The following is a 17,675-nucleotide window of genomic DNA, read 5'->3' as shown; positions in this document are numbered from 1 at the left end:
GTCTCTGAGTCCCTCTGTGTCTCCGCGTCTCCCCACCTCACTGTGTGTGTCTCTGGGCGTCTCTGCCGTCCCACGGTCTGTCCCACCTCTGAGTCTCTGGCCCCCCCTGTTTTGGTCTCTGTTTCACTGACTCCGGGTGTCCCTCTGCATCGTCTTTCTCCCTCTCTCCCCAGCCTCTCGGCCGGTCTCTCAGCCTCAGTTTCTTGCTGTCTCTGGGAGGGAGGCCCGCCGGGATCGGGTCGGAGGAGTGAGGAAGGAAAGGAGGAGGCCAGGGGAGCGAGAGAGTGAGGACAGAACGGCTTTATTGAGCAGAAACCGCAGCAGAGGGCCTGGCGGCCTCCGACGGGGGGCTGGAGGCGGGAGGGGGCAGGAGACGACAGGGTCGGGAGACGGAGACGGAGGGGAGAGGTGGAGAGAGACAGAGAACGAGAGACTGAGGCCCAGAGGCGTGGGGGAGGGACGGAGAGACGGGCCAAGGGGAGAGGTCGGTGGGAGGCAGAGTCCGATGGAGAGAGGCGGGGAGGGAGAGGGAAAGACGAGGAAGAGACACAGAAGCGAAGATGAGGGAGAAGAGCGACAGGGACGAGGGGCCAAGATTTAGAAAGGGGAGGGGGAGCCACGGAGAGTGAGAAGGACAGAGCTGGGAAGGAACGGAAGACGGAGGGAGAAGGAAGGAAGGAGCGGGGCAGGGGGAAGAGGAGGAGAGAGACGGACCGACAGACGGAGGGAAGCGGGGAGAGAGGGAGGGAGACGGGGACAGAGAGAGAGAGAGAGAGGGCCCAGCCGCTGGGCAGACCGCGGGGAAGTCGAGGAAGGCGCGTGGTCCCTCACCTGGCGTCAGCGGCGGCCGTCCCCCAGGCCCATCTGGGCAATTTAAGGGGCGCCCTGGGGGCGGGACCACTCCCCGCCACCGCCTTATCTGGTCAGCCCCGGGCTCCCAGAGCTAAATCGGGCCTCAGCTGTCAGCACCGGGGGGCGCGGGACAGCTGTCACCCCACCCTGCACCTGCCGCGTGACTGCGGCCCCCCTTCCCGAAACGAGGCGGGGCGGAGAGGCCCCCGCGGGTCTGCGTGGTGCGCCCCCAACGGGCGGCCTAGGACTCCGGGGAGCCCCTCACCACCGGGAGCTCTGGGACCCGCCTGGCCGGGCGCCCCGGGGCAAGGGACAGCCTGAGCCAGGCCTTGTTCCCGGGAGAAGTGGCGGCCTCGAAGGTGAGGGCTAGTGAGGGTGCAGGGCGCATGCTGCGTGGTGAGGGGCAGACAGGAAGCACTGAATCAGTGCGCAGGCCCGGGAGGGGGGCTGAGAGCAGGCGGGGAGGGGAGGGGAGGGGAGGGGAGGGAGCGCCCGCCCCCCGCCCCCCCCCCAGGTCCCACCCGGTGCTGCGGCTCCTCGCTCACCCCTCCCCAGGTCCCACCCCAGGTCCCACCCGGTGCTGCGGCTCCTCGCTCGGACCATATTAGGCCACAGCGGAGAAGGCACCTGGGGAGGTCACTCAGGCCCAAGAATAGAAACACTCAGGGAGTCCCGCCAGGCTGTCTGGGACCGGCACGGGACAGGCGACAGGCACAGAGGGCAGGAGGGGGCCCGAGATGGCGCAGGGAGATGAAGGCTGATAGAGACACAGAAACATCCAAAAAGAGAGACCAAGAGAGGGACACCGAGGGAGGGAGGGAGACCCGGGTGTGGGACAGCGAGCAAGCTGAAGAGGCACCGAGGGGGCAGGGTGGTGTGGGCGCCGCCCCCGAAGGTGGGGTGACCCAGGACCCCAGCCGGTTCTCTCTCATGTGCTGTTTGACTTTTCACTTTACAAGTTGCCTTTTGACCTCTGGGAGTCTTGGGAACCAGAGGCGCCAAGCCCAAGTCCCACATGTCAGGCTGGCTTTATGAGGGCGACCTGCTGTGTCTGCACCCCACCTTCTTTCGGGTGTCAGGGCTTAGCTTGTGTCCTTGGAAGAACTTGCTGTCCGTCCGGGTGGACCCAGCCTGAGGCCTGGTCAGGGACACACACCCTGCGTCTCCCTGCCCATGGCCTCCCTGTGCCTCTGGGTCCCCCATTTCTGCCCACCCCTAAAAGAGGACCCCACCTTTGCCCAGGCCCCGCTCTACCTGCTTCCCTCCCTGGGCTCACACACACTCATGCCTCCCGGGACAGACCCCCGAAGCCATCTCCTGAGCCCCTGACCCGGGTCTCCCTCCCCCGATGTCACCTAGTCTGTCACATCCCTTATATCCCACTGAGCTCAGCCTGTCCCCCAGACCTCAAACCTCTCCTCGTCTGTTGGGGGTGGCCCTCCACTGTCCCAGGGTCCCAGGGGTCTGGCCCTCATTCCTCCCTTTTGCCCCCAGAATCGCCGGACTGTGTCCCTCTTCCCCTCCCCAGGGTCTGGACTCAGGCCTCTGTCCTCTCCCATCTGGACCCTCAGCCTTCTCCCAGGCCTCCTGGCCGCCAGGCTGTCCCCACACCATCCCCAAGGGGGCTTTCTGAGCCCAGGACTGACCTGTGCCCCCTCCAGCCCCCCCCCCCCCCCCCCCCCCACTGTCCTGGACCAAGTGCAGCCCTCAGCGACCCCTTGGAGGCCTTGTGGCCTGGCGGGGACCCACCCTCATCACCTGTCAGTAACAACTGCCCTCCTCGGATTCCAGGTTTCACTGAGAGTTCTTTCAGGTTCTGGAATGGCCCCCTTCCCCTCCCACTGGCCCTCTGGAGAGCCCTCTTGGCCTTCTGGAGCCAGCAACCTCAGGTTCCCCCATCTTCCCCTGGCCCCTGAAGGTCCCCCTTAAAACACTCCCCCCCACCTCCAACTGGGACGGCGGGGGCGGGGTGCTTCCTGTCCTCTTATGTCTTCCTCCCAGCCTGAGAGCAAGCGCCTGGCTTCAGCAGCACAGGCCAGACCCAGAAGTAGGGCCAGGGAGCCATGTGAACGGCTGACAGGACAAGGACAAGGAAGCGGCAGGGGCAGCGAGGGATGGGGGGATGGGGGACGACAGGCCCCCGGGGAAAAGACCCAGAACAGGAAGGGGGGTCCTGCTCAGGTGAGAATGTGGAGAGAAGACACCTAACTGGTGCCTGTCCTCCTGCTCAAATCCACGAGGGACCGACCGTCTTCCCCCTGTCACCTCCCTGCCCAGCGTCGCTCCAGTCACACCAGCCTCCTCAGGGCCTTTGCGCTGGCTGTTCCTTCAGCCTGGAATGCCTTTTGCCCGCACCTCCCTGCAGCTCCCTCCTTCTCGGAGAGGCCCTCGGTGCTAGAAGAATCCTAACCAGTGTACTGGTTCCTGCAGCTGCTCGAACAAAGCCAGTGCCTTAAACAACACACATTTACTCTTTACGCTTGTGGCCGGAAGTCTGGTGAGCCTCCCTGGGCTGGAGTCCTGGGCAGGGCTGATCCCCCCCCGGGGCCCGGGAAGAATCCGTTTTTTTCGCCGGTTCCGGCCCCTAGAGGTGGCTCCGCTTCCCGGCCGTGGCCCCACTTCCAGGCCGTGGCCCCTTCTGGTCTTCGAGGCTGCCGGCCGCGTGGCATCTCTGACCTGCTGCCTTCTTTCTGAATTTCCTGCCTCCTCCTCCACCTGTAAGGACCCTCACAATTGCCTCGGGCACCAGGATAATGCAGGATAATTTCCCTGCGTTCAGGTCAGTGGATTAGCGACCTTTGCAGCCCTTTGTCACCTACCGGAGCATATTGGCAATTCCGGGGGTCATCTTTTGGAGCAATTGATGGGGGAGAATTGAGAATCAAGAAACTTGTTTTCTCCTCAGCACTTATCCTATCGATCATTCTAGAAATGTTTGTTTTGAGAGAGAGTGAGCGAGCTGGGGAGGGGCAGAGAGAGAATCCCAAGCAGGCTCCACGCTGAGTGTGGCAGCTGATGCAGGGCTCGATCCCATGACCATGAGATCGGGACCTGGGCCGAAAATCAAGAGTCGGAGGCTCAACTGACTGAGCCACCCAGGCGCCCCACTGAACATTCTACATTGTTCCCGGTCTCTCCCACCAGCTCACAAGGATGGGTCTTTGTGCTGTTTTCTGCTGTGCTACAGACCAGGAAACTGAGGCCCAGGGAGGTGGGCAACTCCTACGAGCTGGCGAAGCCGGGAAGTGGTGGAGAGTCGGCGCCTGGGCTCCGGGCTCCCGGCAGTGCCCGCCTGGCTAACGGCCTCTCTGGTAAACGGGAGTAACCGGAGGCGAGGGGGCCCCCCAGGCGGATGCGGGCCAGGCCGGGAGCAAATCAGCAGATTTATTGAGGCAGCAGCGGCACTGGGGAGCAGGGGGTGCGGAAAAGGGGCTGGGCCTCCGCGGGGTCCTTCCCTGGTGTTCAGGAGCCAGACGTGGATGCACGGGGACCGCACGGACGGTGGCCTGGTTCTCTCCTCCGCGGGGTCAGTCTGTCCGCAGCCAGCAGCCCTTCTCCTCCACCTCCTTGGTCACCACCAGCAGCACCTCGCACAGGCCCTGAGCCAGTGCCCCCGCCAGGAAGGCCCTGGGCAGAGAAGCGAGGAGACTGAGGCCCGGGGGCCCGCGCGCTGCCTCCTGGGGTGGGGGAGTCGGTCGCCGAGCCCCAGCCCGAGTCGCCTCCCCCTCACCTGACGCCGTCCTCGTCCCCCAGGGCCTCAGGCGCCCGCAGCTTGGAGTCCAGGTTGTAGTAGACGCCGTCCACCTGGCGGAGGGCCACCCAGTGCCGCCGGCGGAGCGGCAGGGACAGCAGCCCCAGAGACATGGGTGAGGGCAGGTTCAGGATCAGTCCCAGCACTTGGGGCAGGGCCAGCTGGGACAGGGGCCTGTGCGGGAGGGGTGGGGACGCCACCGTCTGGGTCCAGTGCTCAGCGAGCACCTGCCGGCCCAACGTTACTGAGCTCACGGGACCCAGGCTGGTGCGGCAGCAGTGGCCCCCCGAGCCCGCCCAAGGACTCTCCTCGGCGCCCCCTTCGTCTCCTCCCACTCGCCCACCACCCAGGCACCCAAACTCCCAGCCGTCTAACAACCACCCCCGCACCCAGCTGCCCGTGAACTGCCACCCGAACATCATCCGCCTAATGACGCAACCGACCAGCCAGCCACCGACTCGGCTTACTCACCATCCTCCCGAGTCCGCATCCACTCGGAACCCGTCCATCCATCCAATTAACTACTCAACCACCTATTTGCTATCCTTTATTCACTCAACCACTCCTCTGCCCATCCCCCCCCCCCCCCCCTCCCCCCCCCCCCAACCACCTACTCAACACGTCCAACTACCCTTTTACCATCCACTCGGTCACCGGATGACCATCTCCCAACCCGTCGGCCTGCCATCCATCCAGCACCCACCCGTGCCGACCTTCCCCCCCGTCTGCCCCTTCTTTCTTCCCTCCTGCCCACCGGTTCCCCTCCTGCTGTCCCACCACACCCCTTGTGCCAGGCCCAGCACACATGATGAAGCGCTTGGGGTCCCACCTCCTTCGGTCCCACCACACGGTGGCCAGGCCCAGCCCCTGCAGGGCGGCCATGATCACGTTGACGTCATAGTTGCCGGTGCCCAGGAGGCTGCGATGGGGATTCAGCCGGGAGTCTGGGGCCAACCTGGGCGGGGGAGGGTCAGAGCCTGAGACGGGGCCCCTGCAAAGGTCTCATCCTCCCCACAACGCAGGAGAGTCCCGGGGCCCTTGAGTCACCCAGCCTTTGGACTCTTCCCTTTCCGCAGCCGCGTGGCTCATCAGCCCCAAGCCTGATTCCTCCTGTCCCCGACTCTCTCTGCCCCGTCCCGTAACCACATTTCCCCCCGCTCAGGTCTCGTCCTCCTCCACCTGGACCCTCATCCAGCCTCCAGCCTCCCCTCCGATCCCAGGGGCTCTTTCCACACCTGACACTGACCCCACCGCTCCCCTGTTCCCTGCCCTCCCTGGTGCCTTGTCACCCCAGGATAAAGTCCTAGTCCCTCAGCTGGCCTCCTAGCCTCAGTCCCGCCCCACCCCCTCCCAGCCACCTGTCCCCAACCACATCTCCTGTGCTCCCCTCTCAGTCTTTCCTCCTGCTATCCCCCAGCTCAGGGGGCCCACCCCGCCACCACTTGGCTCTCTGGGTCCTGCCTTCTCCAAACAGTGGCACCTTTGTTCTTTCTCTGGGCCCTTGGTGGGCAGGGCAGGGGGAGGGGCCGGAGAGGAAAAGTCTGTGTATTATTTTCCTGTGCATCTGTTTCCCTGGCCTCTCTCAGGGCAGGGCTCACACTGGACTCATCTCTGGGTCTCCAGCATGGCCTTGGTGTGAAACAGTTGATGGATCCCTGTCGTGAATGACAGAGATGAATAAATTCTGCGATATTCAGTTTGAGGGGCTGGGACTCTGCCTGCGGATACTGGGGGTCCACGGGAGGGCCGTAAGAGTGGGGAAGACAGGGTCATCTCCGGGTGTAGCATCGTGTGCGTTACTGGCAGGAGGGAGGATCTGGGAGATGATGGGTTTGAGCCAGGGTGGGGGCTGCGGGGACAGAGAGGAGACAAGGCAGAGCAATACTAAAGAAGCGATGTTTGACATCTTGCATGGTGAGGAGGAACATTCCGGGCTGCTGAGAGAAGGAAGCTGTGCCAGAAAGAAGGCATAGCCCGGAGGGATCGTAGTAGGGCTCATTTGCGGACTGGGGAGGCATCTGGTTTGGGGGGGGTACAGTGAGATGGGACACTGCAGAGGAAGGTGGGGCCCAGAGCATGCAGGGCCTTGGCTATTAAGCTGCATGACTTGGGACTTCTCCCAGGGCTGCTGGGGAGCCACATGAGGGCTGTGAGGGAGGGCAGGGTCAGCACTGGGGCCGTGTGTGGCGCGGACTGGCAGAGAAAAACCAGAAGCTAAGAGGCTGGAGGGGATGAGGGTCCAGATAAGGGAAGGGGAGGCCTGGGCTGGGGCTGGGGCTGGGGCCGGGGCCATGGCCAAGGACGGGTGTGAGAGGCAACCTCTCCATCTCTCAGTCCCGGGGTTCCCCAGGTGGGTGCTGGGGCAGCAGAAAGCCCCGGGGCTCTGTCCCAGCCGTGCCCCGAGACCCGGGGGGGTCGCTCTGCCCGTCAGCCCTGTGTCTCCAGGGGTTAGGGCAGGTGATGGTCACCTCTTGCAGATCTCGTCGGCAGCCTCCTGGCTAAAGAGCTGCTGCTGCAGAACGTTGTTGAGGGCGTGGACGGCACACAGCTCCAGGCGTTGCCGCTCGTGATAAACGGAGGGCCGGCTCGGCTGTGCTCCTGGGGCCTGGGACATACCGTCCTCGGCTCCTGCTTGGGGGTGGCGGGGGGGAGGAGAAGGTACTCAGGGGCTTGGGATCTGGAGGCCCAACCTGCCAGCGGGCCCTGGGGGGCACTGCCACTGAGCTGGGGTCTTAGGGCAGCCTGAGGGGACAAGAGGCCCCTGACCCTGCTCCCCAGGTGCTCTCCTGACAACAGGGTACCTCCATCCCCCATTACTAGGAAAAAGGCTGTCCTACTCACCTAGCAACAGAGGACCGCCCCCCCCCCCATCCCTAAGAGAAAGGGTCCCTCCGGTGGTCACCTAGCAACCTCCCTCCCCTGTCCCTAGGTAACAGGCACCCTCTCTGGTTACGTAGCAACAGAGGACCCCCGCCCCACTAGGTAACAAGTCTCTTCTCTGGTTACTTAGCAAAGGAGAAATCCTCCTCCCCTGTTTCTAGGTAACAGGGTCTCTTCCAGTCGCCTAGCAACAGAAGACTCCCCTCCCCTATCAAACAACCGGGTTCTCTTCTCCCATCACTCGGCAACAGGGCCCCCTCCCCGGACACCAAGGAACAGAGCCCTTTCCCCGACCCGTACCCCAACCACGGCGCTCGCCCGTTGCCTGGCAACGCCCCTCACCCCGCCTGCCTCTCTGCTCCCCGAAACCAGGGGCTCCCGCATCCCCCTGGGCGGCGGCTGTGGGTTCCGAGTGCGGGGCGGGCAGCACGACGCTGACTGGGCGGCCGCGACACACACAGCTCCCGGCGGCCCCCGCGTGCCCCGACTACAGCTTCCGGCGGCCCCCGCGAAGGCCCTTTGCCCCTCACGCAACTTCCGGGCAGCTTGGCCCGGAAGTCCACTGCCGCCCCGAGAACGCGGAGCTGCAATGCCATTCCCGCGGTGAATCCCGGAAATATGCGGTGCAGAGGCCCGCCCCTTCGCGCACGGCCGCGCCCCCTGGTGCTCAGAGGATTCTGGGAAATGTAGTGGGTAGGCTCTCGCGATAGCTTCCGGGAGTGTAGCTTCCGGGAGTGTAGCTCCCGCGAGTGCTCCTCCCCTGGGATGGCGCCAATGCTAGTGTGAGATCGCCGCGTGACGTCACAGGACGGCAGCAAGGGACCGGAGACATCAGGGCTTGTAGGGAGAAGAGTCTCCAATATTTACTGAGCCAGGGGGAAGGGCCGGGGTAACCGAGGCCAGGGCAGCAGCGGGCTGGTAGTGGGGGGCCGTAAATGAGACGAAGATGTCCACTAGGGAAGGAGGCGGCTTCTCAGCAGAGATGGATCCCCGGCCTGGAGGGGAGCTGGCAGCAGCCTGCGGGGGAGATATAGGGACTAAAAGGCTGGGGCAGAGAGATGAGGAGGGGCAGACACCTGGGGGCAGGGACAGACCAGGGTGGGGGTGGAGGAAGATCTAGAGAGAGGGACTGAGACCGAAAGGGGGACAGAGACCTGGGGGATGAACAGAGACACGCAGCGAGAGAGGTGGTAGGGTCCCAGCGAGAGGGGGACACAAACTCAGAGAAAGGAGGCTTGGACAGAGATAGATACATAAGGATTCAAAGTCGTGGACTAGAAGGTGGAGACACAGAAGTAAAGATCAGTCAGCAGAGACCGAATCAGATCTGCAGAACCAGGCAGGGGCGGAGACCCAAGCTCCGCAGAGCACGGGGCGGGCAGGGCTTGGGGAGGGGGCCGCACCCAGGAGGCTGCGCCAGAACGCGGTAACGGTGGCAGAGCCCGTGACCGCGCCTGGCTCTGCGGGGTTCTCCCTGTGGGTGTGCACGGCGAAGCTTCGTCCTGTGGGGCCCGGGGGGCCAGTCAGCTCCACGTCCACCACGTGCATGTCTGCGAGGCTGGGGCAGGCAGGGCGGTCAGTGTGGCTGGCCCGGTCCCAGCCCGAACCCCAACCCCCACACCTTAGCTCACCTGAGGTCAGCCACAAGCACTCCAACCACGCGGTCAAAGCCCAGGCTGGGGGCAGCCAGGGCAGCGGCCGCCATGGTATTGGAGTTGCGGGGGGCGAAGGGGCAGAGGCCGCGGACGGGACCTTCATAGAGCACCGTGCGATGCTCAGTGCTGCGCACTGCAGCCAGCGGTCCCTCAAGCCGGAAACCATCGGGGTGCGTGGCCATGGTGACACGAAGACTCTGGAAGTGACAGCCAGGGTGAGGGGATCGGGGGTCTCTGGAGGTCCCCCTCTGGATCGCCGGGGAGCCCAGCGGGCCCTCACCTGGAGGCCCCCAGCTGCGTCCAATCTGGTGATGTCCTCAGTGCCCCACAGGGCCCCCCGGGCCACAAACACAGCATGGTCCCAGCGGTGCGAGGCCTCCAGGAGCCGCTGCTCTGTGGCCTGATCAGCCAGGGCTGAGGGGGACCCCACCTGGGGCGGATGGAGGGGAGGGGGTCTGAGGTCAGGGGATGGATGCCACTTCGGGGTGACGTGGGGCCAAGGCAGACTGGGCAGGGCTCACCAGGAGATTGGCGTGACGCAGGATTTGTGCCCCAGATTCCTGGATTATTTGGGGATGGGCCACTTCCACTACAAGGTCAGGGTGCCTGGGAGAAGGGAGAGATGGGGGAGGGTCTTGGAGAGGTGTCGGACCTCTCCTCCTCAGATTCCCTCAGAGTCTCTGGAGGCCTGTCCCTCTTCACCCTGGTCTGAGAGGGGAAGCAGAATGGACAGGCTTGTCCCGCTTCTGGTTTGGCCCGGAGAGAGTGAGAGACTGGCCTGCGATCACAGCACCTAAGGGAGGCCAGGACAGGAGCTCCAGGGAGCCCCACTCATGGTGAGATCACTGACCTCTCCCCGAGGGCAGCGAGGTTTTGGAGCTGCAGGGAAGGAGGCACGCTCCCTGCCATTCGTCCCGGGTCACGGTTCCAGACAAAAACAAGTTCGAGGCCCAGTTCTGGTCCCTGAGTCAGCAGGTGAGAAACAAGGGACTGTCCTGGGGAGAGGAAGGGAGACCAGAGAGAGGGGACTGGGACCCAGAGGGAGGGAGACCTAGAGAGGGGACAGAGACCCAGAGGGAGGGGGACAAGGACAAGGACAGGAGGGAGGGAGAGAGAGACCCAGGGAGCGAATGCCAGAGATGAGGGAGGGGGTACATGGACGCAGGGGGCGGGCGGGGGGGGCACACAAAAACTTGGGTGGAGGACAGAGAAGCCGGAAGGCGGGACAGGCGGGGCAGACACCGAGAGAGGGGAGGAGGCCCCGTGGGGTCGGGGGAGTGGAAGATACTTAGACAGACACAGGCAGAGCCGGGGCACAAAGACACGGACGAAGGTGTGTTTGTGGAGGGCACGGGGTTTTGGGGGCTTCAGAAAGAGGCCCGGGAAGGGGCCCAGAGGGTCAGTGACTCACCAAGGCGGCCGTAGCCCACCACCCCGACTCTCCTCGGGACCCTGTCAGAAGCCATGACCCTGAATCTGAGCTCTGGCAGCTGCTCACTGCCCCCGTCCCCTCCAGGCCTGGGCAGTGGCTGATCTTTGGACGTTGGACCCTTGATCCTCTCCAGAACCTTCCCCTCTCCCCACAGTGGCCCGGCGGTGGCGGCGGCCGAGAGGGTGCAGGTTCGCCAGGTGGGGGTGGGTGAGAATCCCGGGGCAGTAGGCGCGAGGACTTGGGGTTCCGGGGCCCCGGGGGGCCCTCACCTTGCCCAGCCCCTTCCTTCCTGCATTCTACCTCCTCCCTTTCTGCTGATGTGGAAAATTTCCTCTGCAGTCCCCAGCCCCCCTTTCTGCCCGGCCAGGTTGTCATGGAAACCGTATCCTGCCTGGGGTGGGGGCAGAGAGGGTTGGGAGTGAGGGAGAGGAGACGGTGTTGGGGACTCTGGGCTCTCCGTCCCTTGCTCCTGCGTTTCCGGCCCTGTCCTTGGCCCTGCCGCGCCCCCGCCCAGCCCCATGCCTCGCACCCTGTTTCTTGTCTACCTCCCTCCATGTTTTCCTCCCTTGGTTCTCTGTCCCTGACTCTCTCCTTCCCTCCTGTCGCTGTCTCAGGGCCTCTCCCTGGACCTCCAGCCCCGCCCCATCTTCTCTGGGCTGGTGGCCATTCCGTCCCCAGCTGGGCCAGGCCCACATCTCCTGCCCGCCCCGAGTTCCCAGGGAGGCCGGGCCTGGTCTCCGCGCCCCATCTCCCCACAGGCAGCAGGAGCTGGAGCCCGGCTCCTCCCAGCTTCCACCACCAGCCCTGTCCCAGTCTGCTCGGCCCTCAGTTCACCTTGACTTCTCACCTTTCAAGCACCCTTCTTCCAGCCACGATGCCATCAGCCCCCACCACCCCATCTTGTATTCTCACTCCCACACCAGGTCCTCCCCTCCCCCGACTCCCAGTGACCAAGGAGAAGCCCGTGAGGCCTGGGGAGACCCCCCAGGTCCCCCCCAAGTGAGGCCCGGCCACCGCACCCTGCAGGTGCCTGGCACTGGAGATGGCGGAGGCTGCGGCAGCGCGGCTCCCCGCCCCCAGCCGCCACCTGGTACCCGCCGCCGTGTTGCCATGGCAACCAGGATCGCACCGAACGAGGACGGGAGAGAGAGCATGAAAGGAGCGACGGGGGAGCGGGGCTCAGAGTCCCGGGTCGACAGGCAGGGGCAGACAGACGCAGACAGACAGGGCCGGAGACCCCAGAGGCAGGCGGCTGTCAGGTCCCTAAGGGAGGAATTTGCTTTTGGAGCCCCAGGTGGGGGAGAGAGGGGACGCCGCGGACCCTCTGCTTCCAGTGGCCTGGGCCCGGCTAGACAGCACTAAACGGCATCTGCCCACTGTCCCGGTGGACCCGGCTGGCACCCACCTGCTGGCTCCTGTCCCTCCCAGGGCTCTGGGTGAGCCCCCGCCCTTCTGAGTTACAGCGCGGCCCCCTCCCACTCCCGGGCCGACCCGTCGCCCCCTCCTGCCTCGGCGTAAGCAGGACAGAGGCGAGGCTTCGGCCCGCAGGCCCAGCTACAGCGGGAGCACATCACTCCTTCCCCCCCTTCAGCCTGACTCACTTTCTCCCCCCAGTGCCTTGTGGGTCGGCAGAGGGGACCGACGCTCTGGGTTTGGCTCTGTGGCGGGTCGAGTCGCGTCCTCTAAAAAGGATCTGTTGAAGTCCTGACCCCCAGGACCTGTGCACGTGACCTTATTTGGAAACAGGGTCTCTGCGGATGATGCCGCGAAGACGAGGTCGCGCCGGGCCCTGATCCTGTAGGACCAGTGTCCCTATAAAACAGGGGAAACCCAGACAGAGAGACGGAGTGTGCGCGGAAGGAAGGCCATGTGGAGACGTGGGGGACGTGGGGTGCCGCGCAGCTGGAAGAGGCAAGAAGGATCTTCCCCTAGAGGCCCCGGGGGGGAAGCACGGCCCTGCCCACGACCTCGATCCTGGGCTCCTGATCAGAAGAACGAGGAGCCTGCCAGCCTGTGGAACCAGGGAGCATGAGGTGGGGGGGCGGGGGGAGGCTCACGTGAGCCGCGGAGAGGTTAAACACAAGGGCCAGGTGTGCGGGTGACTGAGCCCCTCTCTGGGGCTCTCGGGAGGGGCGGGGGAGGGGGCCTAAGACCACCCAGAGGTGCTGACCCTGCCGACCCTCCGGGAGGGGCCCCTGACACCTGACGTTTCCGTCCTCTCATTGCACCGCCCCTCCCCCCCCCCCGCATTCACTCTGTTTTCTGTCCTCTATGCTTTCATGACCAAAAAAAAAAAATTTTTTTTTTTTTTTTACTTTTTCCGTGTTTTTTTTTTAAAGTAATTACAGAGCAGGTAGTCATTGACGCAAACCTCCCTTCAGTATCAAAAGAGTCTGTGGGGCAGGTGAGGGCGGGGGGCGGGGAGGGGCGAAGGTGGGGGGCAGGGCAGGGTGTCCGGAGGCTCTGACCGCGCGCGCGTCGTCCGTCTCTTCAGTTTCGGGGGCGGAGGGGCGGGAGGAGGGGGGACAGGCGTCAAACTGCAAAAAATGAACCGTAAAAGGAGGGTTGTCGGGGATGAGGGGAAAGGACGCCCCCCCTCCCCGGAAAGCTCCTCTCTCCCCTGGAAGGCGGAGGGCGGGGAGGGGTCGCTAGAGAGAGCGAGGCGGAAAAGCGGGGGGTTCCAGCCACTTCTCCCGAATCCTGCATCCCCTCCCTTCGCCGGGGCTGGGAGGGGGGGGGCGGTGAGGCCAGAATCGCGGAGGCGGCTCGGTTCCCGGCGCCCCGCCCTGTCCTCGCCGGGGGGGGGGGGGGGGGGGGCGCCCTGGGGTCCGCACGCGGGCGGGGCTTCGAGCCCTCCTCCCCCGACCTTCCCTGCGCGGTCCGAGAGCGGCGGCGGCGGCGGCGGCGGCGGCGGGGCCGCGGGGAGGGTCCCAGTCCGGCCCGGGGCCCGGGGCCCCCGCCCGGCGGCTTCAGATCTGCGTCTCTTGCACATTCTCCTTGGAGCCGCTCTTGAAGAGTAGAGGTTCGTGGATGGAGTTGAGCCCCGGGGGGCCCTTGCCCCCGCAGCCCCCGCCGCTGGGGTTGCCGCTGTAGTGCGCCTTGAAGGCGGCCGCCACGTAGTGGTGGTGGTTCAGGTGGTCGCGCTCCAGGGCGGGCAGGGCCAGGTGGCTGTCCCCGCCGACGCCCCCGCCCCCGGCCACGGCGGCGGCGGCGGCCACGGACACGGCCGAGGCCGCGGGCAGCTCGTCCTCCACGTTGATGATCTCCACCGTGCGCGTGGGCCCGTGGTGCTTGTGGAGCTGGTGCTGCTTCCGCAGCTTGTAGAAGGCCACGAGCATCACGGCGGCCATGAACGTGATGGCCACGAAGCAGCCGATGATGATCTTGGTGGTCTTCATGACGTCGTCCAGGTCCTTGAGGGCGTTCTCCGTCACGTCCGTGATGGGCACGGTGAATGCCTTCTCCGTGGGCCGCGAGGAGCGCGGGGCGGGCGCCGTGGTGGACGACGAGGCCGGGCCGGCGGCGTCCCCCGGCCGGCCCCCGCCCCAGACGCCGTCCGTCGTGGGCCCCGGCGGCTCCTTCTCCGTCCCCCGCGGCTGCAGGGTCTCCTCTCCGGGCTGCGTCTCCAGGGTCTCCACGGTCACGGTGGTGAAGTAGGTGTAGCCGCCCCCGCCCCCTCCGCCTCCGCCGCCGCCTCCCGGGCCGCCCCCGCCGCCGCCGCCGCCGCCGGCACCGCCGGCCGCCACGGGGTCGACGGCCGAGACGTTGAGCGTGGCCGAGGCCGTGGTGTTGCCGGCCGAGTTCGTCACCATGCACGTGTACTGGCCCGTGTCCTGCACGGTGACGTTGGTGAAGTTGAGCGTGCCGTCGTGCAGGACGGAGATGCGCACGCGGTACGAGCCGTGCGTCATGAGGGTGCCGTTGGGCGTCAGCCAGTTGACGGACGTCATGGAGGTGCCCGTGCGACACTTGAGCTCGGCGGCCATGCCCTCGGTGACGTTGAGGTCCGTGGGCGGCTCCACGATGACGGGCGCGTAGCAGGTGAAGTGCGACTGGTCCAGCTCGCCGATGTAGCGGCCCTTGAGGCCGGCGGGCGCGTGGCAGCGGGCGCAGCACGTCGTGTTGCTGGGCACCGTCTCCTTGAGCCACCAGCTCAGCCACAGCACGTCGCAGTTGCAGTGCCACGGGTTATGGTTGAGGTGGACGCGCTCCAGGCGGTGCAGGGGCGTGAAGAGGTCGTGGGGCAGCGACATCAGGTTGTTGTGGGACAGGTTGAGCTCCTCCAGCGACTTGAGGTCGTCGAAGGCGTTGCGCTCGATGGTGGCCACCTGGGCGTGCATGAGCCACAGCTTGCGCAGGCTGGTGAGGCCCTGGAAGGAGCCCGGGCGGATCAGGTCCAGCCGGTTGCCGGACAGCTCGAGCTCCTCCAGGCGCACCAGGGCCGTCAGGTTGGGGATGTCCTTGAGATTGCACATGCCCAGGTTGAGGTAGCGCAGGTTGACCAGGCCCTCGAAGGCCGCCTCCGAGATGTACTCCAGCCGCTTGAGCTCGCCCAGGTCGAGGCGCCGCAGGGAGGGCACGCGGTTGAAGGCGTACGAGGGGATGCTCTCGATGGGGTTGTTGCGCAGCCAGAGCTCCCGCAGCTTGGACAGGTACTCGAAGGCCTGCGTGGGCACCGTCGTGAGCCGGTTGTCGAACAGCTCCAGCGTGTTGAGGCTGGGCAGCCCGTTGAAGGCGCCCACCTCGATCTTGCGCACCAGGTTCTTGCTCAGCTGCAGGATCTCCAGGTGCCGCAGGTGCTTGAACGTGTCGGTCCGGATCACCTGCGGTGGGGGAGGGGAGACACGGATCAGCCACGCCAATGCTGGTCATCGGAAAGTCACCGAGAAGGCGAGAATGCGAATGCGGGGCGGGCGAGGGCGCAGAGCGGGCCCCGCCCCTTGCTGGTGGGAGTGTCAGACAGGAAGGCCACCCTCGGGGGGGAAACGACTGGATTGTTTCGGTTAAGGCTAAACAACCCCCCCCCCCCCGCCCCCCACCAACACACCACCCGGCCCTTCCACTCCCGAGTCTTTTTTTCCCCAGGAGAGAGGAGAGCAGCTGCCCATCCAAGGTTCTGTGATGGGCGCTCAGGGCATCTGCGTTCGTGACCGCCTGACCAGAAACGACCCCGATGTCTGTCAGCCCTGGAGAGGCACACGCTGTGTGTCCGTCCGTCTCTACGGTGGAACACGATTATCCACACACACCACGAATCTCGTGGGCCGGCATCGCGTTGAGCAAAAGAAGCCAGGCCCAAGAAGGCGCGTGTGGTAGGGTCCCGTCCGTTCCACGTCATTGGTGTGCTAAGAGGCCCTCTCTGAGTGTGTGTGTGTGTGTGTGTGTGTGTGGCGGGGGGGGGGGGCAGGCCAGGCGGGAAAGGGGTGTGGGAGAACTTTCTGGGGATGATGGAAATGTTCCCAATTGGGGCGGTGGCTACGTGGATGAATAAGACGGTCAGACCTCCCCGAACTGTTCAGATAAAAGGGGGGCATTTCATTATATGTAAATTACACTCCAGTATGTAAATTACACCTCAATAAAAAAAGGATTAAAAATACTTAACACCAACAGTTAACATGCACTGAGCCCTTCTTTGGCACGGGACACCGTTCTAAATGGTTTATGGGCAACAACTCATTTAATCCGACAAACTGTCCTACGAGGTGGGTACTTACTCAGTATCTGCAACTGTGAAATCCATCAAGCTGTGAAAACCAGAAGATTGTTCATAACTTTGGCACCAAATGCCACTGGGTGGTAGGGCCCGATCAGAACTTGGGGGAGGCTATTTAAAGCTTTTATTGATCCCACTCATGTGACTATTCAAACACTTCACTCTAGAAATATTCCCACACTTGACGAGGTTTAGAAGAACCAGGAGGTGCTATCAGATATATGCTGCGCATTAGTACCTCACCTTTCTTTTCTTTTTTAAAAGATTTTTTAAATGTTTATTTATGTTTGGGGGGGCGGGAGGGGCAGAGAGAGAGGGAGAGACAGAATCCTAAGCAGGCTCCACGCTGTCAGTGCAGAGCCCGATGCGGGGCTCAAACCCACGAACTGTGAGATCACGACCTGAGCTGAGACCCAAGAGTGGGATGTCCAACTCAGGCGCCCCAGCGCCTCACCGTCCTAACATCAGATGCCAAAACACATCTGGCCTCAAGGGTTCCACTTGGCGGTTTATGAATTATCTCCATCTTAGCAGGAGGCAGAGAGAGGGGCAGTGACTGACCCAAGGTCACACAGGACGGACTTGGGATGGGACTGAGGCTGCCTGCCCCCAGAGTCCCAGCTCTTAACCCCTGAAGTTGGCCGCCCCCTCTCAGGCTGAGGCTGAGGGGTCACGGGGGGTGGGGGGCAGTGCTGGGCTGGGCCTGGGAGGCGGAATCTTACCAGATTCTCCCTCATAGTCATGGTGCTGGGTACACTGAGATCACGCAGCCATCAGATGGCGTTTCTGAAGCCTAGTTAATGCCTTGGGGGGACGCTTCATTGTAATCTTAAGGGGGAAATGGAGAACTCTAAACAGCATTCCATGCGGTCACGGCTCCGTAGGATTCTACGTTAAAGATTTCATTTTGGGGGCGTCTGGGTGGCTCAGTTCATTACACGGCTGACCCTGGATTTTGGCTCAGGTCATGATCACATGGTTTGGGAGATCCAGCCCCGAGTCAGAGCAAGGCCTGCCTGCGATTCTCCCTTTCCCTCTCTCTCTGCCCCTCCCATGCTTGTGCTCTCTCCCTTTCTCAAAATAAATGAACTTAAATAAACAGATAGATAAATCCTTTTTTTTTTTTAACCTAATCTCTATGCCCAATGTGGGGCTCGAACTCACAACCCTGAGATCAAGGGTTGCACGCTCCACCACCTATCGACCCAGCCAGGAGCCCTGTGACTTTGTAGAACTTTAAAAAGAAGCAGAAGAATTAGGTGTTCTCATCTATGCACCAAGAAAAGACTGTCAGGAACTACTCCAAGCTCTTCTTGGTAGTGAGCTTGGTAGGGATTATGGGAAATTTTTATTCTTTCCATATATTAAAACAAAATTTAATGTTTATTT

General features: G+C 63.7%; 3 protein-coding genes and 1 long non-coding RNA gene across 12 annotated transcripts in view; 1 reads left to right on the top strand and 3 right to left on the bottom strand.

The window, feature by feature from the left end:
- Positions 1 to 721: 721 nt before the first annotated feature.
- Positions 722 to 6,302, top strand: LOC122493816. 2 transcript variants are annotated; one of them, XR_006300046.1, is made up of 4 exons: positions 722 to 1,211; positions 3,130 to 3,349; positions 3,575 to 3,631; positions 4,040 to 6,302. It is a non-coding gene; the product is annotated as an uncharacterized LOC122493816 (long non-coding RNA). The 2 variants fall into 2 exon arrangements; XR_006300045.1 differs by lacking the exon at positions 722 to 1,211 and having other exon boundaries at positions 1,414 to 3,349.
- On the bottom strand, positions 4,223 to 8,216 carry JOSD2 (Josephin domain containing 2). 6 transcript variants are annotated; one of them, XM_043598429.1, is made up of 6 exons: positions 7,784 to 8,216; positions 7,072 to 7,234; positions 6,202 to 6,258; positions 5,433 to 5,558; positions 4,583 to 4,777; positions 4,223 to 4,479 (listed from the first exon to the last, which is right to left on the bottom strand). In XM_043598429.1, the coding sequence occupies exons 2-6, from the start codon at positions 7,215 to 7,217 to the stop codon at positions 4,380 to 4,382; spliced, it is 624 nt and encodes a 207-aa protein (XP_043454364.1). In that variant the 5' UTR covers positions 7,218 to 7,234; positions 7,784 to 8,216; the 3' UTR covers positions 4,223 to 4,379. The 6 variants fall into 6 exon arrangements, with proteins under 6 accessions (XP_043454364.1, XP_043454363.1, XP_043454362.1 ...); XM_043598428.1 differs by having other exon boundaries at positions 7,826 to 8,216; XM_043598427.1 differs by having other exon boundaries at positions 7,072 to 7,231; positions 7,784 to 8,125.
- Positions 8,217 to 8,319: 103 nt separating this feature from the next.
- ASPDH (aspartate dehydrogenase domain containing) lies at positions 8,320 to 11,373 on the bottom strand. 2 transcript variants are annotated; one of them, XM_043598423.1, is made up of 7 exons: positions 10,550 to 11,373; positions 9,989 to 10,101; positions 9,660 to 9,744; positions 9,419 to 9,568; positions 9,115 to 9,335; positions 8,887 to 9,041; positions 8,320 to 8,500 (listed from the first exon to the last, which is right to left on the bottom strand). In XM_043598423.1, the coding sequence occupies exons 1-7, from the start codon at positions 11,123 to 11,125 to the stop codon at positions 8,457 to 8,459; spliced, it is 1,344 nt and encodes a 447-aa protein (XP_043454358.1). In that variant the 5' UTR covers positions 11,126 to 11,373; the 3' UTR covers positions 8,320 to 8,456. The 2 variants fall into 2 exon arrangements, with proteins under 2 accessions (XP_043454358.1, XP_043454360.1); XM_043598425.1 differs by having other exon boundaries at positions 9,989 to 10,133; positions 10,550 to 10,676.
- A 1,646-nt stretch (positions 11,374 to 13,019) lies between these two features.
- The window catches only part of LRRC4B (leucine rich repeat containing 4B), a 39,748-nt gene continuing 35,092 nt past the window's right edge, over positions 13,020 to 17,675 (bottom strand). For both annotated transcript variants that reach the window (XM_043598421.1, XM_043598422.1), the window contains exon 3: positions 13,020 to 15,393. In XM_043598421.1, coding sequence (XP_043454356.1) covers positions 13,540 to 15,393 — 1,854 coding nt within the window. In that variant the 3' untranslated portion in view covers positions 13,020 to 13,539. The remainder of the gene's footprint in view (positions 15,394 to 17,675) is intronic.

Source organism: Prionailurus bengalensis, chromosome E2 (genome assembly GCF_016509475.1).
Source record: "Prionailurus bengalensis isolate Pbe53 chromosome E2, Fcat_Pben_1.1_paternal_pri, whole genome shotgun sequence".
NCBI classification, from domain to species: Eukaryota; Metazoa; Chordata; class Mammalia; order Carnivora; family Felidae; genus Prionailurus; species Prionailurus bengalensis.
This window is presented reverse-complemented; position numbering and strand designations above follow the sequence as displayed.

Coding starts and splice junctions, on each gene's coding strand:
- JOSD2 (XM_043598429.1), bottom strand. CDS start 7,217: ATGTCCCAGGCCCCAGGAGCACAGCCGAGCCGGCCCTCCGTTTATCAC. Junction 6,259..7,071: donor GCCGACGAGATCTGCAAGAG/GTGACCATCACC, acceptor CATTCACGACAG/GGATCCATCAACTGTTTCAC. Junction 5,559..6,201: donor GACCCAGAGATGAGTCCAGT/GTGAGCCCTGCC, acceptor TCCCCCGCCCAG/GTTGGCCCCAGACTCCCGGC.
- ASPDH (XM_043598423.1), bottom strand. CDS start 11,125: ATGGAGGGAGGTAGACAAGAAACAGGGTGCGAGGCATGGGGCTGGGCG. Junction 10,102..10,549: donor GGTGGGCTACGGCCGCCTTG/GTGAGTCACTGA, acceptor CTGCTGACTCAG/GGACCAGAACTGGGCCTCGA. Junction 9,569..9,659: donor TGCGTCACGCCAATCTCCTG/GTGAGCCCTGCC, acceptor CATCCGCCCCAG/GTGGGGTCCCCCTCAGCCCT.